General features: G+C 38.4%; 1 protein-coding gene across 4 annotated transcripts in view; it reads right to left on the reverse strand.

Moving 5' to 3' along the window:
- PDS5A (PDS5 cohesin associated factor A) overlaps nt 1-14,372 on the reverse strand; it is a 165,366-nt gene that overhangs the window by 48,863 nt on the left and 102,131 nt on the right. For all 4 annotated transcript variants that reach the window (XM_015138215.3, XM_078003242.1, XM_078003243.1 and 1 more), the window contains exons 19-23: nt 12,289-12,449; nt 9,260-9,383; nt 7,977-8,135; nt 4,140-4,208; nt 1,648-1,784 (exon numbers count right to left, since the gene is read on the reverse strand). In XM_015138215.3, the coding sequence (XP_014993701.1) occupies nt 1,648-1,784; nt 4,140-4,208; nt 7,977-8,135; nt 9,260-9,383; nt 12,289-12,449 (650 nt within the window). The remainder of the gene's footprint in view (nt 1-1,647; nt 1,785-4,139; nt 4,209-7,976; nt 8,136-9,259; nt 9,384-12,288; nt 12,450-14,372) is intronic.

Consider the following 14,372-nt stretch of genomic DNA (forward strand, 5'->3'; position numbering starts at 1 on the left):
TTAAAAGTAAACTGATAATAGCTAATCGTCCTCTCCACTGGGGGGCCCTGCCTAGGTATCACTAACTTGTAAGAGCTTGTTATTATTATGCCTTTGCCATATACTGTACATAATTACCTCCAATTTAAAGCTTTCATTATCCCTAACGCAGTTCTAAACAGTGTTATAAAAGGCTGCCCTTGGCTTATTCTATGATAAAAATAGGGTGTGGTGGTGCACACCTATAGTCCCACTACTCAGGAGTCTGAGGCAGGAGGATTGCTTGAGCCCAGCTAGCCTGGATAACATAGTGAGATTCTATTCCTAATTATAATAATTTTTAAAAAAATTAATAGCATAGCACTATCACATATCTAGCCAAGGCTGGAGTACAATGACATGATCTCGGCACACTGCAACCTCAACCTCCTGGGTTCAAGCGATTTTCATACCTCAGCCTCCCCAGTAGCTGGGATTATAGGCACGTGCCACCACACCTGGCTAAATTTCTATATTTTTAGTAGAGATAGGGTTTCAACATGACCTCAATTAATCCGCCTGACTTGGCCTACCAAACTTCTGGGATTACAGACGTAAGCCACTGTGCTCAGCCTCATAAAGGAATGATTAAACCTCTGTCCTCTAAAACAAATTTTTAAACAGGAATGCATCATATGTAGAATACTTTAGTTATCTATGTTGGTAATCTTGGCCCCTACTAAATCAAGAATTTGCAAGAAACCAGGATCATGAAAAATCGAGCTTCTATTTTCATCTTAAAATGAGATGGCAATTTTACAGATTAAAAGTGAAAATGTGTAACAATGTAAACAATCTCTGTGTGCACACACATGTGTACACACCCGAATTCGTACAACAACAAGAAGGCTTAAACTCTCTCGAGTCGCCATTGAAATTTTTATTTATGTATTTATTTTAAGACAGGCTCTCGTTCTGTTGCCCAGGCTGGAGTGTGGTGGTGCAATCTCAGCTCACTGCAACCTCTGCCTTCTGGTTTCAAGCAATTCTCCTGCCTCAGCCTCCTCAGTAGCTGGGATTACAAAAATGTGCCACCACGCTGGCTAAGTTTTGTATTTTTTTTTTTTAGTAGAGACGGGGTTTCATTATATTGGCCACGCTGGTCTCGAACTCCTGACCTCGTGATCTGCCCGTCTTGGCCTCCCAAAGTGCTGGGATTACAGGCATGGACCACCGTGCCTGGCTGCCACTGAAATTTTTATTACTTTCATGAGACTTGAGTCACTCCGCTTATTTAAGCACTGTAATACAGGGAAGCTCTTTGAAGGCAGGCACTTTTCCTACTTATTTTTGCTACAATGCTTTTCACACTGTTTTATGGAGCAGAAATTTAACAAATATTTGTTTAATTGAACTAAATGTTGATGCTAACTGTAATAGTACAATACAGTGATTATGATTACATATTTACGGGAAAAAGTTCCTCTTCTTTAGGAATGAAGAAAAATATATTGGCACTATTAAAATAACAATACTAACAGACAGACAAGCCCTAAATGAGTACATAAGATTTGACCCTGAAGAACATGGTGTAATTACACCATTCAGTATTCATTAGGTAAATAATTCCTATGTAAATTCTACCAAAATTTCAGCACTAATAAAACTGGAAAGAAAGACAAATCTCACCTGATCCTCTTTTGCTCTGTCAGGTCACCCTCACTAACCAACATCGCTGATAATAACCGAAGGGTTGAATTGGCAGATTTAGACTGGTTGTTTTTCATACCCAACAGCCACCTTACCAGAAGTTTAATTGCCTGTACCTATAAAATATTAACATGCTAAAAAAAGAGAGCAACTTAAAATTCCAATTAAAGGGAAAATTAATTTATATTAATTAATGAGATTATTCATCTCCATCAGCAGACATTTCATTAAATATATCTATGGGATAATAACAGTAACAATAAGAACTAATACTTACTCTGTGCTTAACCAGTGCCAGATACTTTTCTTAGAGCTGTACATGTATTAACTTAATCTCTCAAAAAACTGTTATGAGGAAGATTTTTTTCCCAACAGATAAGGCAATTGAGACACATTATTATGATAGATAACTTGCTCAAAAGTCTGGTTCCAGAATTTAGGCTTTTCATACTTAGACGTTTGTCCAAGATTTTGAAACTATTTGAAAACATATACTTTAAAAACAATTTAAACTATACAGGCCGGGCGTGGTGACTCACGCCTATAATCCCAGCACTTTGGGAGGCCAAGGCAGGTGGATCACTTGAGGTCAGGCATTTGAGACCAGCCTAGCCAACATGCTGAAACACTGTATATACTAAAAAATCCTGTCTATACTTAAAAAAAAAAAAAAAAAAATTAGCCAGGCATGGTGGCACATGCCTGTAGTCTCAGCTACTCAGGAGGCTGAGGCATGAGAATTGCTTGAACTCGGGAGGCAGAGGTTGCAGTGAGCCGAGATTGTGCCACTGCACTCCAGCCTGGGTAACAGAGCACTCTGTTTCATAAAAAAACAAAACAAAACAAAACAAAACAAACAAACAAAAAAACTGTATTGATTGTAGTGACTGAAAATAACTTTCGAGTTTCATAGTTTTGTGGTATTGAAAGACTACTTTGAAGAAACCATCAAGTCTGATTCAGTCTCATTTAACATTCTGACCCCAAAAAAAAGGGAATTGCTATAATTATTGGTAGTCATAATTACTTAGAAATGTCTAGTCAAAAGATTGTTACCAATATACGTGAAAGAGCCAGCCAAAAAATCAAGGTATTATTTATTTATTGACAGCCTGGAAAAATGAATTGATAGAATATATGATGACTATGAAGCAACACAAAGTGAAACAGATTATCAAGGAAGATGATACAATCTTATTTTAAATCCCAAATCCACCACTTTTAAACTGAGCTTTACATTTATTAAATCCACAAATTTAGTAACAATCATCTATCTGCTCTGTCACCCAGGCTGGAGCGTACTGGCATGATCGCAACTCACTGTAGCCTTGACCTCCTGGGCTCAAGCGATCCTTCTGCCTCAGCTTCCTCCTTGCGTAGGTGGAACTATAGGCATGCACCACCACACCCGGCCAAATTATTATTACTATCATTATTATTATTATTATTTGAGACCAAGTTTCACTGTCGCCCAGGCTGGAGGGCAGTGGCACAACCTTGGCTCACTGCAGCCTCTACCTCCCAGGTTCAAGCGACTGTCCTGCCTCAATCTCTGAAGTAGCTGGAATTACAGACGTGCAACACCACGCCTGGCTAGTTTTTGTATTTTTAGTAGACAAGGGGTTTCACCATGTTGGCCAGACTGGTCTTGAACTGATCTCAAGCCATCTGCCCGCCTCAGCCTCCCAAAGTGCTGGGATTATAGGTGTGAGCCACCATACCTAGTCCAACTAAATTATTTTTAATATTTTGTAGAGACACGGCTCACTATGCTGCCCAGGTTGGTCTTGAACTCCTGGGCTCAAGCGATCCTCGAGCCTCTGCCTCCCAAAGTGCTGGGATTATAGGTGCGAAAAAAAACCAAAGTGTTATTTATTTATTTATTGACAACCAGGAAAAATGAATTGATAGAATATATGATGACTATGAAGCAACAAAAAGTGAAACAGATTATCAAAGATGATAAAATCTTATTTTAAATCCCAAATCTGCCACAGTGACCAGCTTGACAATTATCTATCTTTGCCAAGTTAATATTCATATGCTTGTAGATAGTGGTGGTGAGGCTGGATTTAAGATGCCTCTGAGCACCGTCACTCTATAAACAACCTCTCTAGAAAACAGCCTCATTGAGATTGCTTTAGCAGGCAGAAGATACTGACATATAATAAACAATGACAACTACAATGTCTTCAAGAAACAATTTTTTGCAAAGAATTTTAAAATAAATTTTAAAATAAAGCACCTCCTTAAGAAAAGCTTGTTGAATAAAAAAGGCTCTCGGCTAGGCACAATGGCTCAAGCTCATGGGGGTTGAAGTGGGAGGATCAGCTGAGCCCAGGAGTTCAAGACCAAACTGAGCAACACAACAAGATCCCATCTCTGTTTATTAAATGTTTAAAAGGTGAGGAAGATAACTACAAATGTTCCTTTTTTAAACATGAAGATTATCAAGGCCTAAACAAATTTACCTTTGCTAGTACTTCAGGGGAAACCTCTTCATCTGGAGACCACAGTTTTCCATTCTTTTCACCTGTTGACTATAGACAATTGAATAAATTTAGCTATTAGCATGAAGAAAAAAATTTAACTTTTTGCTGATTAAGTTTTTCATGTTGATCAACACAGCCTCTGAGAAACCGATGGGAACATCACCAACCAGAGCTTGTAAAAGGACAAAGTTAGAAGACTCATACTTCCCAGTTTTGAAACTTACTATAAAACCTACAGTAATCAAAACAGTGTGGCTGGTACTGGCAAGGACAGACATACAGACCAATGGAATAAAGAACCCAGAAAACCCTTGCATATATAGTAATTCATTTTTGACAAGGGTGCCAAGACCACCTTTAGGGAAAGAACAGTCTCTTCAACAAATGGTGCTAGAAAAACTGGATATTCAGCCAGGTGCAGAGGGTCAGTGCCTGTAATCCCAGCACTATGGGGGGCTGAGGCAGGTGGATCACTTGAGGTCAGGAGTTTGAGACCAGCCTGCCCAACATGGCAAAACCCCGCCTCCACTAAAAATACAAAAAATTAGCTGGGCATGGTGGTGCATGCCTGTAGTCTCAGCTATCCAGGAGGCTGAGGTTGGAGAACTGCTTGAACCTAAGAGACGGAGGTTGCAGTGAGCCAAGATTGCACCACTTCACTCCAGACTGGGCTACAGAGTGAGACTCCGTCTCAAAAACACAAAAACAAAACATAAAACCCCTGGATATCCACAAGAAACAAACACACAAACAAAAAAAGAAACTAGATTGTTAATATATATAAGAATTAACTCAGAATGAATCAAATATCTCAATTTAATAGCTAAAACCATAAAACTCTGAAAAGATGACATAGGGAGAAATCTTCATGATCTTGGATCTGGTAAATATCTGACAATGGTTTAATACACAGAAAATGTAAACAACTCTTAAAACTCAACAAGAAGCAACCCAACTAAAAGCGGGTGAAGGCAGTATGGGCAACATGGCGAAACCCTGTCTCTATAAAAAACTACAGAAATTAGCCAGGCATGGTGGCATGTGCTGGTAGACCCAACTTCTCAGGAGGCTGAGGCAGGAGGTATTGCTTGAGTCTGTGAGGCGGAGGTTGCGGTGAGCCAAGGTTGCACTAGTGCACTCTAGCCTGGGTGACAGAGTGAGACCATGTCTCAAAAAAAACAGAAGAGTGGAGTAGGTGAAGGAATTTAATAGCTCTCCAAAGAAGATACACAGGGTAGTCAATAAGCACAGAAAAAATATCCTTGACATCATTATAGGAAAATGCAAATCAAAATCACAATGAGATACCACTTCTTATGCACTAGTATGGCTATTGCTTTTGTTTTTCTTTTTTGAGATGGAGTCTTGCTCTGTCGCCCAGGCTGGAGTGCAGTGGCACGATCTAGGCTCACTGCAAGCTCTGCCACCCGGATTCACGCCATTCTCCTGCCTCAGCCTCCCGAGTAGCTTGGACTACAGGCACCCACCACCACGCCCAGCTAATTTTTTGTATTTTTAGTAGAGATGGGGTTTCACCGTGTTAGCGAGGATGGCCTTGATCTCCTGACTTCTTAATCCTCCCACCTCAGCCTCCCAAAGTGCTGGGATTACAGGCGTGAGCCACTGCGCCCGGCCGGCTATTGCTTTTTTAAAAAGGAAAATGACATGTAACCCAATAATGTTATTCCTAGATATATACCCAAGAAATGGGAGAACAGGAACATAAACGTTTATATCGGCATTATTCACAATAGCCAACACGTAGAAGCAACCCAAGTATCTATCAATCGACAAACAAAATGTGGGATATATACAAACAAAAATATACATATAATAGAACACTATTTAGCCACAAAAGGAACAACATTCTGATACATATTACAACATGGAAGAGCCCTGAGGACATGCTAAGTGAAATACAACAGAAACAAAAGGACAAATATCATATAAGAGATACCTAGAACAGGTAGTCATAAAGTCAGAAGGTAGAACAGAGGGCAATGGAGAGTTGTTGCTTAATGGGTACAGAGTTTCTGTTTGGGGTGATGAAAAAATTCTGGAGCTGGATGGGATGGTGATGATTAGATAACAATGTGGCTATTATGTTAACACTTAAAAATGGCAAATTTGATATTATGTATAGTTTACCACAATAAAAAAGACCATCTGAAAACACAATCTATCAACAATCATCATTTAAGAGGTATCTTAAATTTCACCTTTGTTGACAACCACATCTACCAAAAGTAAAAACAGCAGCAAGGATATGTGGTGTGGGAAATGAGACTTAGGCCATGTTCTTCTCTTCTTATCTGCTGCATTCAAAAGTGGGAGGTGGTACAAATACAGAAAGTATACTAGCTGGTGTCTTTAAGTTCCTGATATTGAGGCCTCGAGACTACCGAACCATGTGAGAGTTAGGAACTTTGGATAAGTTGGATTTGTGACAAATTAACACTTAATTGAAAGTTATCCATAATGATCCAGCATATCTGTGTCTTTATTCAATAACAACAGATTTAATTCAGATCCATTTGGTAAAGCAGTGATTCTTTTATTTATTTTTTTGAGACAGAGTCTTGCTCTTGTTGCCTAGACTGGAGTGCAACGGCGCAATCTTGGCCCACTGCAACCTCTGCCTCCTGGGTTCAAGCGATTCTCCTGTCTCAGCCTGCCGAATAGCTGGGATTACAGGCACTTGCCATCACGCCCGGCTACTTTTTTTGTATTTTTAGTAAAGACGGGGTTTCACCATGTTGGCCAGGCTGGTCTTGAAGTCCTGACCTCAGGTGATCCACCCGCCTCAGCCTCCCAAAGTGCTGGGATTACAGGCGTGACCCACCACGCCCTGCTAGCAGTGATTCTTAATTAAGGTGTGTTTCCAAAATCATTTGGGGAGTCTTTTCAATCTATACATTCCAACCTAGACAGAGGTAATAAATCAGAGCACACAGACATCAATAAATCTAGTGCCAAAAGTACAGTGTATTATCTTAAAAATTAGTCAAATTCAAGTCCACTTACTTTTTTTTTTTTTTGGAGATAGAGTTTCCCTCTTGTTGCCCAAGCTGGAATGCAACTGTGCAATCTTGGCTCACTGCAACCTCTCCCTCCTCGGTTCAAGTGATTCTCCTGCCTCAGCCTCCTGAGTAGCTAGGATTACAGGCGCCCGTTACCACGCCTGGCTAATCCACTTAGATTTCTAACAATGTCTGATAAAACAAATTTTAACCAGGCATGGTGGCTCATACCTGTAATCCCAGCACTTTGGGAGGCCAAGGTGGACAGATCACCTGAGGTCAGGAGTTCAATACAAGCCTGGCCAACATGGTGAAACCCCGTCTCTACTTAAAATACAAAAATTAGTCAGGCGTGGTGACAGGCACCTGTAATCCCAGCTACTTGGGAGGCTGAGGAATGAGAAGAGGCCAAGGTTGCAGCGAGCCACTGCATTCCAGCCTGGGGTATAGAGCAAGACTCTGTCTTCAAAACAAAAAACAAAAATAACCCAATTCTAACATTCCAGAAAATGATAAACTGTCTTTTGAGGGTCAGGAAAATAGCTTTTACTTATATTTAACTTTCATGATTCACCAATCCCATGTTCTAATTTTTGTTTCTTAAGTGTGAAATTCTAGTAGTAATAGCTACCATGAAATAAGGAAGTAGTTTGGAATTTAAATAATAAATAAGTAGAACCAATATAGAATAATTTAAAAGAAAAAGAGAATTACATAGAAACAGAAGTGTTTCTGTGATGAAGATGTAAACAGTCTTAGTCTCATGATTCTCAATTTAATTAAATGAGAAACTTACCCTGTCATTCATTAGCAGATCTTTCACAATAAAATTTGCTACTACAGATTTCATTGGGGAAGCAAACTGATCTGGTGCTAACATAGAAATGTGGCCCAATGAAACTAATGGAGTTATAAGTTGTTCTGGCACATCAGCATTCAGACTCCTACTGAGTGGCTATAAAAATAAAACAGACAAAATTACCAATTTGTTTGATAAATATCTAGACACTCTACTGAAACAGTACATTTTCCTGGTCCTCCTGAATTTATCATGCCCAAACCAATCTTCTCTAATATGATCATAACTAACTTCAACCTAAGACACCTGGTACTTAATTCACCTACTAAAATTTAGCAAGATTGAAAGAATGTAGAAAAAACATAAAAAATAAAACTCAAAAGAAGTTAAAAAAAATTTTTGCTTCATGAAATCAGCATTATTTTTGACTAATTTACAACAATGGATTTGCTATATTGGTGGATTTCTTATCCTGTGGGAACATTTTAAATGACCTTAAATCATACAAAGTAAGAGTTCACTGGGTTTTGGTCACACTACCTCCAATTTATGATAATAGGAATACATTTCTAATAGTAAAATGAGGCCAGTCATTATAAGTAAAGAAAGGGAAACAGGATTGTCAGGTAGGGCTCTTAGGTACTTAAAACTGGATTGTTCAAAATTATCTACTAATACTTTCTGAGGATAAATGCACCACTGAACCAATAAGGCTAAAATTAAGTAAAACGTTCTAACATAAACACGTAAGGCCAGGTGTGCTGGCTCATGTGTGTAATCCTCGTACTTTGAAAGCATGAAGTGGGTGGATCGCTTCAGTCTAGGAGTTTGAGACCAGGCTGGGCAATATGGCAAAACCCCATCTCTATAAAAAAATCCAAAAATAGCTGGGCATGGTGGCAGTGCCTGTACTCTCAGCTACTTGGGAGGCTGAAGCAGGAGGAATGCTTGAAACTAGGAGTTCGGGGCTGCAGTGAGCAGAGATCGCATCACTGTACTCCAGCACTGGTGAGAAAGTGAAACCTTATCTCAAAAACAAACTAAAAAACAAACAAAAACCACAAAACCCTTCAATATGAGGTGTTTGAACATATAATCTGATCCACAGGCCGGGAATGCAGTACCATATAAAATAGACAGAATCCTTGCTCACAAGGAATTTATATTCTAGGGTAGGACTTCATATAAACAGCTTTAAAAAATCTAGCTTCCATCTTCATCAAACTATACAGCTTAAAAAATAAAGACCAATATAAACACAACCTATATATTAGATATACCTCAAAAATCTGTGCAAGCTGGACTTCTTTATTTGTGAATATGGCGTGTATACAGTGCACAGCCTGTTTTGCTTGGTGTGGAGTACCCCTCTTTGCTTTTTGATGTAAAATGGGAATTAAGGTCCTGCAAAAAATAATATAGTTTTTTTTTTTCTTAAACCCATAAACAAACAATTATTCCTTTGGTTGACTTCCACGTCCCCTATATGGATGGATGCTGGTAGAGAAGGCTCTCTTAAAAATTATCTGATCTAAAGAAACTTGTAAAAAAGCTCCCTCTCTGCCCCCAAGTATAAACCAAGAAATACAATGCCTCAAGAAAAAGCCTACTTGAGGAGACAATTTTCATTTTAAAGCTACCTGACAAATATGCAAAATAACAAGTAACCCTTAATTCATAATCTAAAGCTTATCCCATGACATATTTTTACATTTACCTTCTAAGTAGGAGATTGCTAATTTTTCAATTCCCTTTTATAATCCCCTTCAGTTATTTCAAAGTAGCTATGGAAAGAGAGTAGCAAAAGACCAAGTTGTATTAAGCAGCTGAAATAATACTAGTGAAAGAAAGTATGCAAAGATACAGCTACATATATATCACTAGGATGGCAATATAAATATCTAACTATTATGTGCCAGGCACCATTCTAGGTATTTCTGCATGGATTAATTCAACTAATGTTCACATCCACCCAAAGACGACTATTATAGTCTTTACACAGATGAGAAAATTAAAGCACAAAGATGTTATTTAAGCCTCCTAAGATGACGAAGTTAGGAAACTGGGAGTTGGGATTTGAAAATTAGCACCTCTTTCAAAATCCATACACTTACCCTCTACACTGACAATGAAAAGTAATCTAAAACAGTCTTCTTTCAGGACGAGATGGAAAAACATGTAACACTCTCCAAAAATTAAATGTTGATGACACGAAAAAACATTAGGTAGAATGAAGAAAACAGTGTGCATATATGAACTTATAAAAAATAGACAAACACATCTAGTAGATGAACATTCATAGAAAGTATACATATCAAATGTTAATGGTGACTATTTCGTTACATCTTTTCTAGTTTCAGTTTGCTGCAATGAACATTAAGTATTTTTATAATCAGAAGAAAATTGATGGCCGGGCGCGGTGGCTCACGCCTGTAATCCCAGCACTTTGGGAGGCCGAGGCGGGCGGATCACAAGGTCAGGAGATCGAGACCACGGTGAAACCCCGTCTCTACTAAAAATACAAAAAATTAGCCGGGCGCGGTTGTGGGCGCCTGTAGTCCCAGCTACTCGGGAGGCTGAGGCAGGAGAATGGCGTGAACCCAGGAGGCGGAGCTTGCAGTGAGCCGAGATCGCGCCACTGCACTCCAGCCTGGGCGACAGAGCGAGACTCCGTCTCAAAAAAAAAAAAAAAAAAAAAAAAAAAAAAAAAAAGAAAATTGATAAAGCGAAACAAACATAGAAGGAAAGATATTTGTCATATATTTAATGTTATTAGAGAAGAGCCTGTTTCATAGATTATAAAGTTAGTGGTATCAAATGAATGCAGGGGTGACAATGCCCTCTTATGATAATGGAAGGCTAGATATGAAAAGCTATACTGCAGGCTCCAGGCCATGCACCTTAACCAAAAATGGGAACATATGCTAGTTGGTGTAAGTCTGATGTGACATTTATAAATATGCCTGAAGTTTGTCTCTATGGACTTTGGAATTATGAGATAGGGATGTCCATGCCCAAATAGACTTCCTTGACTGAGTCTTGGCCACACTTCTACACGGAAGATGTCTTTCCTCTCTCCTATCTGTTTAGTCTTTCACCGTTCCATTTACCAGACTATGATCTCTTATAAAATAACACTGGTGAATGACAAAGGTAGACAGTTTCAATCAAACTGTTGTTAAATGTATTATTAATTATTATTAGCCAAATAAAATAATACAGAAAGTCAACTTTAATCTTTCTTCTTGTTTTTTTATAGAGCAGTATAATCCAGTGATGCCATCAGAGATGTTATTGAGGTCTTTAGTGTTGTGCTTTTCTTCTTTCCAGTGATTATCTCCTTTCTCCTCCATTAATCTTATGAATGAGGTATTTTATTCCTCACGTCCAAAGTTACCTCTTCTACCTATACCCATTTTCAATTGCTTCCTTTGGGGTAGAATTTCTCTAAGAATAGATCCTTTGCCTTAAAAAAATGTATAGGATTTCCTCCCTTGAAAAACTTATCAAAATCTATCCTATTGTGTCAATAATCTTTTTTTAATAATGTATACATATAAAGTTTATTATTTCTAGTCTACAAACTCCTCGAGGGCAGGGACTGATTGTGGTAACTTTTTTTATTAGCCAGACAATGCTGAGAATGAAGAGAATGTACAATGAACACTGAATTTTTCACAAGTTAAACTATAAGTTCACAAATTTAATAAAAACTTCAGGAGACTGCTTGTCCTATGATTACCATAAGAGGAAAATGGTATGTAGTTCAATAGACCTTGAACTACTTGCAAATACATATGATTCAACAGCCATTTGCAATGTATTTTTTCCTCCAGAAGATGTCTTCTGCATATTTTAAGTCTAAATATAACATCTCAGCACAAGTTTCACCTTAACATTTTTAAGATGCCAAAGTGAACTATTTGCCCCATTTTTTGGTAGGATAGCAGTGTGACAGTTATTGAATTTATAACCCATTTACAGAAAAAAAGATGAATATACATGGATTAGAAAGATATTAATCATAAATAAAACACTAAATTATGGGATAACCTTTGATTCTTAATATCTTAAAATGATTTTGTTATAAACAAACATGTAGTTTCAGTTTACTCTGCTGCCTACATTCTAATGGTGGGAGAGGGGTGTAAGGCAAGGGAAAGACAAAACAGAGGACACAGAAAAGTAGCTTTTAAATCAAAATTGTCTTTCCTCTCTCCCAACTTCCTATACAAAAGGAAAACAATGATTTTATGGTTCCCACACTTAGAAACTTTTGTATTTACCATGGGACAAAAAATGTACTCACGATCGTATCTGGGGAAGGTCTGTTTCTATTTTGTGACCTGTATTTCTAAAAATTTGAATAGCAGCTTCTGCCACCTTGTCATCTTCCATTCTTAGGCACTGTAACAAGGACTCATATGTCTCTGCAGAGTGGAACGAGGTAGGATGTGTGAAAGACAGAACCTGAAAAAATAGATACAGCTTTAGAAGTACAGACAATTGTTTTAATCCATTAAAAAAGAAATACTTCCCGTGATAAATAAATAAATAAATACATACATAAATAAATTCTGGGGTAAATATGCTAGCTACACAGAATAGAGATACATCTCCTAGCCACCCTTGCAGTTAGTTATGGCTAATTAGACATTATCAGAAATACTGTGTGGTGTAGTAGCTCCCAGTTATTCCTTCACACAACTGACAGACAGCCTTTGTCCTATTTTCTTCTTCACCTCTTAGTCTACTCTGCTACTTAGAACACAAAACTCCTTTTTTATGGAATGTGATTTACAATATTAATAACTATTATCAGTTTATAAATATATTGTATTTAGATGAAGGAATGCTTACTTGAAATAAAACCTCCATACGTAATGACTCAATCTTTGTGTAATGTAAACAAAATGCTAACTCAGAGCTTTCTTTGACTGGCAAAAAGATAATCTATGAGAATTTTTTTTTTCTTTTTTTTTTTTGTGACAGGATTTCACTCTGTCACCTAGGCTGGAGTGCGGTGGAACATCACAGCTCACTGTGGTCTCAGCCTCCTGAGCTGAGATTACAGGTGCACCAGCCCAGCTAAAAAAAATTTTTTTTTTTTTTGAGACGGAGTCTCACTCTATCGCCCAGGCTAGAGTGCAGTGGCCTGATCTCAGCTCACTACAAGCTCCGCCTCCTAGTTTCACGCCATTCTCCTGCCTCAGCCTCCTGAGTAGCTGGGACTACAGGTGCCCGCCACCATGCCCGGCTTATTTTTTGTACTTTTAATAGAGACGGAGTTTCACCGTGTTTGCCAGGATGGTCTCGATCTCCTGACCCCATGATCTGCCCACCTCAGCCTCCCAAAGTGCTGGGATTACAGGCGTGAGCCACCGCGCCCGGCGTTTTTTTTTTTTTTTTTTTTTTGTAGAGATGAGGTCTAGCTATGTTGCCCAGGCTGGTCTCCAACTCCTGTGCTCAAGAGATCTTCCTGCCTTGGCTGGGATTACAGGCATAAACCACTGTACCAAGGCAAGAAAATATTTCAAGTGAAATCACTCATCATAATTATCAACAAAGAAGCCACTATTGTGAACTTTTAATTATGATTATAATACATAATTATTCCCTTATTATGACATGAGCACGAGCCTGTTCTTAAATAATTTTTAGCAAGTTAGATACATGTCTAAAGAGTTAACCTTCCATACAATTCATAACAATTCAGTTAGTGTAGTATCAAGATTAGGGAGGCAAATAGAGAAGCAGGGAGAAAGGGGAATGAGCAGGTGGTCTTCATTAATTTTTCAATAAGCACTTATTTAATGGTCATTAAGTGCTACTGTCTCATTTGGCAAGGCTTGCAGTGATAATATTTACTTACGTGGTTTTGATTATTTATAGAAAACTGGAGAATTAAATTAGAAAAATGTAATAAAAACCAATCTATTAAAAAATGTTACCTTAAAGGTGGTTTCACTTTTAAGAGAACTTAAAAATACAACTCAATTACTAAAAAAATTAATTAAAATCTTATTCATGAGGCATCATATCAATTCTATCAATGAAATGATTTTTTTTTTCTTTTGAGACAGAGTCTCACTCTGACGCCAAGCTGGAGTGCAGTGGCACGATCTCGGCTCACTGCAACCTCCATCTCCCGGGTTCAAGCGATTTTCCTGCCTCAGCCTCCGAAGTAGCTGTGACTACAGGCGTGTGCCACCATGTCTAGCTAATTTTTGTACTTTATTAGTAGAGACAGGGTTTCCCCATGTTGGCCAGGATGGTCTTGACGTCGTGATCTGCCCGCCTCGGCCTCCCAAAGTGCTGGGATTACAGGCATTGAGCCCAGCTCAATGAAATTACATTTAAGAACCTCGGAATACGAGCCCATAATTCTTTTTC

Source organism: Macaca mulatta, chromosome 5 (genome assembly GCF_049350105.2).
Source record: "Macaca mulatta isolate MMU2019108-1 chromosome 5, T2T-MMU8v2.0, whole genome shotgun sequence".
In the NCBI taxonomy this organism is placed as follows: Eukaryota; Metazoa; Chordata; class Mammalia; order Primates; family Cercopithecidae; genus Macaca; species Macaca mulatta.